This window comes from Chelonia mydas, chromosome 3, assembly GCF_015237465.2.
Source record: "Chelonia mydas isolate rCheMyd1 chromosome 3, rCheMyd1.pri.v2, whole genome shotgun sequence".
NCBI classification, from domain to species: domain Eukaryota; kingdom Metazoa; phylum Chordata; order Testudines; family Cheloniidae; genus Chelonia; species Chelonia mydas.
The window spans coordinates 160,740,324-160,748,682 of NC_057851.1; the positions used below are offsets into that span (position 1 = coordinate 160,740,324).

The following is an 8,359-nucleotide window of genomic DNA, read 5'->3' on the forward strand; positions in this document are numbered from 1 at the left end:
TTCACCCACAGTATGATTACACTATACCACAGAGCTCTCAAAGACCCACAGTTTTAATTACAAGTGGAGAGATGAAGTACTGATTTGGTAGTTTGAATGCAAGCTATAGGCTACATACTGTCCTCAGATCATTGCTGTGGTCTCTAAAGGCTGTATCACTCAAAAATCTGAGAAGAAATGGTCTTAGATGAAAACATATTTACAAGACAATTCTCCTTTAAAAAAAAAACTTCAATGACTGCATGCTGAAAATAAACTACCCTATAAAAGCCCACATATGTCAGTTCAAGGCTAATCAGATGCTCAACTCACTTAAGATAGGGAAATAAAAGAATACAGAAGTATTTTAATGTAAACCAATGATACATTCCTACCTTGATTGCTACATTGTTTTTCTCATCTTAAAAAAACAAAACAAAACAACCAACTAATCAAAACCAACATCAGAAATAGTCAAGGTGTAGAGAAGAACAATTAAAATTATTAGCGGTATAACATGTAAGGAATTGATTTGCATAAGGACAGCATAACATGTTGAGGACTACTTAGTTTGGAAAGGAGGATACCTAACAGAGATATTTAAAATAATGATAAAATGATAGAGGCTGCCATGTGGGTGCTGCTTCTTTTATGATGGTATAAAAACAAGGGGAAAGTTGATTACATAAAAGGAGCAAACATAAACAATGTCAAAGGAAATATTTCTTTATGCAACATATAACTTGTGGAACTCACTGTCACAGGACATTGATGAAGCAAATACACTGGGAAAATGATTAAATGCTATCATGAATAAAAATAGCTTCTGAGATTATTCTAGATAAAACTGGTCTAAAGGGCTGTCAGTTTAGGACATGACCTGTGTGATATATTGCAAAATTACATGCATTATGGAGGTTTTACATCTTGGCCAATAGTATATCAGATTAGCTGGATCATTGGTTTAAGCCAATATGGCAATTGCTATGTTTGTTTTTAATTATAATGGAGAATTTAAAGGTAAACAGGTGCATAACGATTTGTGGGATGAAGAATTTATAGGGTTTCTTTGTGTTTAAGTACATGAATATGACTTACGTGCTTAAAGTTAAGAATGTGCATACATGTTTACAGGATCCGGGCCTAAGGTGCCATTATAACAGCAGCAAGTTGTAGGAACAGACTATAGCTGTTTACTGTAGGCACCCCAAATGCCACAGGAAATATATATTAGTTTTGTAAGATAGGTGGCAGGTTTCATTAACACATAATTCCAAATTGTGACGGTGGTGGGGGAGAGTAACCGTAAGCGGGATTGCAATCTCTCACAGTAAATTGATTCCAGTGATTCACATTTTGTTTTGGGACTTAATAAAGAAATATTTTTAGAAAGAAATATAAACAATGGCAATGAGCTTGTAATTTATATTTTATTTTGCACAAGCTTGCATATATACTGCACATACATTCAGTTTAGAGAAGATGGAAGGCACACAAGGCAATTGAACTACTGTATCCTTTAAGTGGTACAAAGCAAAAAGGTAAAAGTCTGGAGAGTATACAAAAGCTTAAAACACACAAAATAAAATCCCCCCCCAATTTTTTTTCCTGTTTCTTTTCTTTTTAATTTAGTAGCTGCCAAGCTAGAATTGTAACTTTTTTTCAATCAATTGTCTACTGCACTTTTTTTTCCATATGGACAGGGGAGTCTTATTGTTTTTATCATATCATCAATTAATATTACAGTACATCCTTGGTAATACAAAATTGTACACCTTCATCAAATAAATTAGGATAAATTAAACCAATAAATTATGCAAAGTCTTCAGAACAATAGACAACAACAAAAAATCCACAGTTGAAATTGCCTCTAGCTAAAAAATAAAATTTAAAAAAAAATCAAAAATCGACTTTATCAGTTCAGTTATTGTTCTATCTTCAAATTAAAGGGTCTTTATTACAAAAAAGAGCTTAATAATGCTATTTACAACATATTGCTAAATAATATAAAGGCAGTGTTTTGTCACTTTTGTAACTATATACATATGAGTAATGGCTGGGACAATATCAGTTTAAACCTTAACCTTTGACTCTTCTGGGCAGCAGTAAAACCAACTTAAGATGCATTTTTCTGACTCCTGACTTCATATTACATGAAAAATAACAAATTCTTGTTATAGTATTTGTTGTTGGGTTTTTTCCCCACTTGAGCAGTACTTTAATGCATTTTAAAATTTGCAGCAAGGATGGGTTTTAGGTAAAATATAAACTTGTTGTTTCTTCTATATTTGCTTCTACATATCCTAGTACAATTGTGCATTTCTGAAGGTGGCTGCTTAAAGGAGAGAGATGATTGTGGCTCAGATGAAGAGACTAAAAAGTCACAGTGCCACCACCTTTCATACATTAAAGAAGATATTCCTAAGAAGATGCAAAGGTTAAACACCAGTTTTCATCCCAGCTCTAAATATGAGCATTTTCAGCTTCAGTTTATAGATGGTTTACAACCAACAGTTCTACAGAAAACAAAATTGCATTTCCTTCAACAGAACATTTAAGTGCAATACAGTAACTGCTTACTCATATAAACCAGTTACATTCCTTAAGGGGAGCTTTTTGAAAACAATGCTTATTGGAATTTTCAAACACATAGTTGGTACCAGAAGGAAACATTTGCACTATTAACACCAATGATTTCTATATAATACACATGGCAAATATAATTTTTGCTTTCACTTCTCATGTACAGTGCTCATTTTGGGGGTTTTGTAAACCACTTTCCATTTTTTTCTATATATATATATATATCTATATATATATCTTTCAATGCTGCTGGTGAAAATCCTATCTTTAAAGCCACAAAATCTTCACCCTTATTTCTTAGTTAATATTAACCTGTGGAAAAAACATTTTGCTATTAAATGACTTCATGTACATAGAAAAAAATTGTGTAATTGTACAGAAACTGTATCACCTATGCCCTTGACATCTGATGAAAGAGACTTATCATTTAAAAGTAGAGAGCTGGATATTCAAGAATGCTTTCAACTATCTATACAGTTACTGTAGTGTTTCTTATAAATTTCAGCAGATGTTTTCAGAATGTAGTTATTAAAATCTTATGTCTTTATGCAAGAACAACCATAAGATTGAATATTTACATTGCTTTATAAAAGTTCCCCTCAGTTTTCGATGTTCACCCACATACCTGGTACAGTAACAAAGATTCTGCAAACTTAAAACACTTTTAATTAAATAATACTCAGAGGCACAAAGCAAACCTCAGGAATACATGGGTGAACACTTCCTTAAATAATTACTACATTCTAACATCTTCCACATGTTTACCATTTAGTGTGAAACGTTCCCATTAAACAACCAGAGATACAGTAAGAATTAAATGTTTTGTAATTTCAAATAGAACATTCTTTTCACAAAACATAACAAATGTCTAAAATAGGTTCTTAATCTAGATAGGAAAAAGGTAAGCTTTTCACTTCATACGCATATTTTATGTGTGTATATACATACAAACATATCTATGTAATGTCTCCATGTATGTATATGTGTGTGTATATCTATACACATAGATATTGCGTATGAAATATTGCTTCTATACTACTTTTCAATATGCTAAGAAAACACAAGATTTGCACCACATTTACAAAAAATTGGCTTCTACAAGAATTTTCAAAACTTGAATGCTGCTCAAACAATTGAGAAAAAAATAATTTGCATTATCAAACTGTTCTAAAAATTCTCTTCTTCAAAAACGTATTCTCCTGCTTTGTTTTGTTTTGTTTTTTTTAATTTTTTAAAAAGACACAAAATATGCATAGCTATCAACATTATGTCAAACAGCCGGAAAAAAAAATCTAGTGTTTATTGCAGCTGTAGTAATTGAAAAATAATGTTTAAAAGATGAAAATTGTAAGCCACAGAAGGCACAAGAACAATTGTACTTGTGGGGAAAAAACTGGTATTTTGAAGGATTTTTTTAATCCTTCCGCTGGTGCATTTAAGGTCTAGGCACAGACTACAACCTCAAGTTTATATGCAGAAATAAATCTGAATTAGCAGTAAATGAATGGCAACATGGGATTTCTACATGGATTTTTAAATTCTTTCCCTACGTAAACTTTTTTTGTTACAACAAAAGTAGCCTCCTGCCTTTTAGCCATTGTTTTTAAGTAAACAGTATTGAGATTGTTTGAAAGATTCTGATTTCTATTTACAATTTAGTAAGAGTTATGCCATATATTTATCTTTATATTTTTAAATGCATCGGGAGGCACAAAGGCAATATGGCTATAATGCAGTAAAATCACCATAACTGCAATGATCCAATTTTTTTTTCCAGGTCAAAAAACTGATTTTTTTCTCTCTTTAAAATGAAATTTCTACTCTTAATTCCTATGCCTCATTTACTATTGAGATTATGCTATTTATAAATAAATAAATAAATGCAACAACATCTAGTGTTGAGTACACAGTTTCACTCATTTAGATTATTAGAATCACATTGGAGCCAAATAATATAATAAAATAATAATAATATAATATAATATAATAAAAGTAATGGTTATATCACAGATCAAGATGGTATCTAGTAATGTGTCCATGCAGTATGACTAAAGTATGGCTTTACTTTTTTATGTCCAAGGAGGCAATGCAGTGTTATATTTTGTATTTGATGGGTTGCCAGTGAAGAACTAATTGTCTTAGAACTTGAGCATTTTATGCCACTTCCTCCCATAACAATAAAAAAGAAAAAAAAAAGTGCATGAACACAATTTTCCTTCTTTCTTATTTGGAATTGATTGGATTTACATCTTTACGAAGTGTAATAGTTACCAAATCATGCACAAAATAAAAGAATGATACATGCTGTCTACTGTATGGATGCCTACAGTATTAGGTACTCACAGGGAGTTTAAGATCAAGAAGATTTGTTTTGCTTTTAATGCATAGTGAAAATGTTGGCACTTCATCCCATGCTATTGTCTGCATTGCCTATACTCCACAGATACTGCCAGTACTTGAAACTAATGACAGGGCATCGCAGGATTGTGCTGTTTAATTTGAAGTCAGCAGGTTTTTAAGGCTTTGTGCTGACAATAATTGCTTTCATACATTTCTGTCTATCAGCAGTATTTGTAAATGAAGTGAAATTGCAATGATCAGGTCAGCTCTTTAGTCACACGGGTAAACTTTCACTCTCCAAAGTCAAAATGCAATTTTAAAATAAAGTTAAAGAAATAAAATATTGATGTCCTAGATAGTCTAAATATTACTGGCTATTTTGTAACTTTCTCTAGATTTGTATCAAATTACCTAAGGGAAAAATAGAATTCAAAATAACAATAAATTCTTACTGCATCTGTGCAAAAGATGACAGAAAAAATAACAAACACATAGTGCCATAGCATCTTTAAAAAAAAACAACAACCCCAAACTACTGGACACTATACGTTTTTGAAAATGTGAAAATAAAAAGGAGAACCACTGAAGAAAGCACAAAAACTAGCAGCTAGCTTTCTTGCATTATGTTCACATATTGTGACATATCATTCAGATGAATCCAAAACTTTTGTATACTTTACACTGTACTCATATTTTGGTCAACACCATCTTCTGCTTTAGAACACAAGTGTGGCACTCTGATCAGACAGATTTGTTTTTGATGATGCACTTAACTGTAATGCAAAAATTAAATTTGGCTATCTTAATTCTGCGTAGCCAACAGTACACTACTGTAAATTTTGTGTATGGTTAACTGGATTTTTATAAAAATGTTATTTTTATACTTGCGACTAGGTAAAGATTGATTATATTTTACAGCTACAAACAAAGGGCCTTTTTGCCTCAGCAGTTTTGGGCTAAAACGCTTTCTTTTGCTATATAAAGGTAATTCAAAAAATTGCTTTTCAGGGCGAAATACTAACTATCAAATATAGGCAGCAATCTTTTTATGCCTGGAAAAAACACTGTGCAAAGAATAAATGTCAAGAGCTAAGAGCCAATTAAAATATGACCAAGACACAGCAATATAGAATGATGAAAGGTTTTGTTTTTACTTTATGGAGAGTGAAATGCTTCCGTTTTAATAAGCTGACCATATTATAAAATTAGTGTGGTTGATACAATATTGTGCATGAATTACTGGCTTCCCCCTGCAAGAATAGTATCTGTTTTGTGCAAAATTGCTTTGCCTCAATAAAAAAAAATTACCTGGCATGTTAATTACTGGGGCAGGGTGCATGTTATTCCTGTAAGGGAAAGCTTGAAGAATAGGGTTTGCCTTTTTGGGGTATCACTTTTTGGAGTGAGAACCTAAAATGGATCTTTGTAGTTTTTAAAAATAAGAAACAAAATCTACCTTATTTGTTAAAAAGCAAAGTAAAATAAAATAAAATAATGCTCTAAGCTTATGAAGTAACTTCACAGAGTTCAGACCTTTAGCAGTATAAACATAATATAAACTTCATTGTTTGTAATATTGTGCCGTGACATGAGTCTCACTCAGACAAAATGCCACTTTGCAGCAAGCAATAAATCTGACAAAGCATTTTTAAACATAATGCCCTAACTTGCTAAGACAGGCTTTTATACACTTCAAAATTCTTCTCCCTGAAAATTAACCCCATTTATTCTCCAAATGTTAAGGGTCTTGGGCAAAAGTAAACTGAAGGGTGAAGTAAAATAACTATTCCCCCTTATAACTGACCAAAAAAAAAAAGCCCCCTATAGTCTGATTTCATACACATATATATGTATATGATATACCTATATAGGAAATTAAAATAAAGACACACACAACTTGGGCATCAAAAGGGGACTGCTACTTCTCATACATTCATAAATAGTTTTTGAACTCTCTACTCATGAAGAAGCTCTTGTAGGCAGTTTGGGGATTTGAAAATCTCAGGGACCTCACTGTCCAGCTTACAGATGACCTTGTATATGGCCTTCTTCCAGGAAGGATCAACATCTTTGCCTGCGATAATGGCATTGAAAAACTCTCGTAACGTGATCTGAGCCACTTCCAGGAATCTCTCTGGAACCTGCTGATACAAGGAGACAATGGCATTAATAAAGTTTTCAGTTTCAAGTCTCTGGTTCTTCAAAGGAAACTGAACTAAGTTCTTTCTTTCAAAAAGGGGCTTACATAGCACCTGCATTTTCTAAATATGGCAGACTTCTATTCTCTTATGCAAAGCTGTTTATATATAGTACCATAGTAATAACTTTTATAACATGTGTTAGATATCTTTGCAACGTCTGACTACAGAATGTAGGTAACGAAATGTTAATGTCTGGATTTAGATAGTGAGGGACTTATAAGATATAATTAGCAGAGGAAGGGTGTGGGGGGGGGGGGCGAAACAACAGCAATTGTCTTAAAGGAGATAAATCTCGTCATGAAATTTTACCCATGTACTTATGGGTAAAGTCTCTGCATGAGAATTCACATGAAAATTATACATGCATTGAAAGGCGCATGAACCTCTGAATATCTGTGTTTAACTTTGGTAAGAACCAGTGCTGAAAGCTCTCAGAGAAATAGGATATCCATGAACGGTTGTTCATAGTTTAAAAAACAAACAAACAAGCCATCAGCTAATGGCCTGATTCTGTAGCTGCTCTGTGCATGAAACTCCCACAAGTCACCCTCCTTGGGAGCCATTCTAGTCATTCCTTTTTTTTTTCCCTTCAGAAACCTACCAATAAAAACTCAAACTCTTCAATGGGTGTGTCATGCATGAAGTTGTGAGAGAACTGGGCTCTGTCTAACCCATTTGTTTTCTGAGTGTTGGTCTAATTCCATGGTTAAGTCAAACAGCTAGCTAGCAGGGGTATGCCATTTCCAGATTCCCTGGGACCACAGATTTACAGAAAAACAATGTATTATGGAGCCACAGCTCCATAGCTATAGACACAGCAAGGCAAACACTTTCTACTAGATGTAGTGCTTGCTACTGTGAGTACTCCCATTGAGATGATGGGTCTCCTCATGGTAGGAATTAATATACACAAGTAGAAGTTCTCAGGGATGCATCTGATCCCTGCTGCGGGATGCATGTGAGCAGACAGTAGCAATCACACAGAGTCCAATTCAGCAGGGTGCCATGCAGGTGCAGAGGGCTCCACCCATGTCCATCACATTGCAAAATGGGGGTCTATGATTAACCAATATTCTAGCCTAAGTCCGATTTTTGCCTAATAACTTTAGAAAGAACCCCAGAAATACTTGGCCTGAAAATTCACATGCTTCACCTCATGTTATAAAGCATTAGACCTATCTCACTGAGATGACACACTAGCATTCTAAATTTTCTCATCAGACAGACATGTGATCAGTGGGAGCTATGTACATGCA

The 8,359-nt window shown here is 33.5% G+C and overlaps 1 protein-coding gene across 7 annotated transcripts in view; it reads right to left on the reverse strand.

The window, feature by feature from the left end:
• Nucleotides 1-1,390: 1,390 nt before the first annotated feature.
• Nucleotides 1,391-8,359, reverse strand: part of PROX1 (prospero homeobox 1) — a 53,730-nt gene continuing 46,761 nt past the window's right edge. For 5 of the 7 annotated variants that reach the window (XM_043543658.1, XM_043543663.1, XM_043543659.1 and 2 more), the window contains one exon: nt 1,391-7,046. In XM_043543658.1, coding sequence (XP_043399593.1) covers nt 6,858-7,046 — 189 coding nt within the window. In that variant the 3' untranslated portion in view covers nt 1,391-6,857. The remainder of the gene's footprint in view (nt 7,047-8,359) is intronic. The other 2 variants (XM_043543662.1, XM_027827127.3) reach the window with 1 other exon arrangement.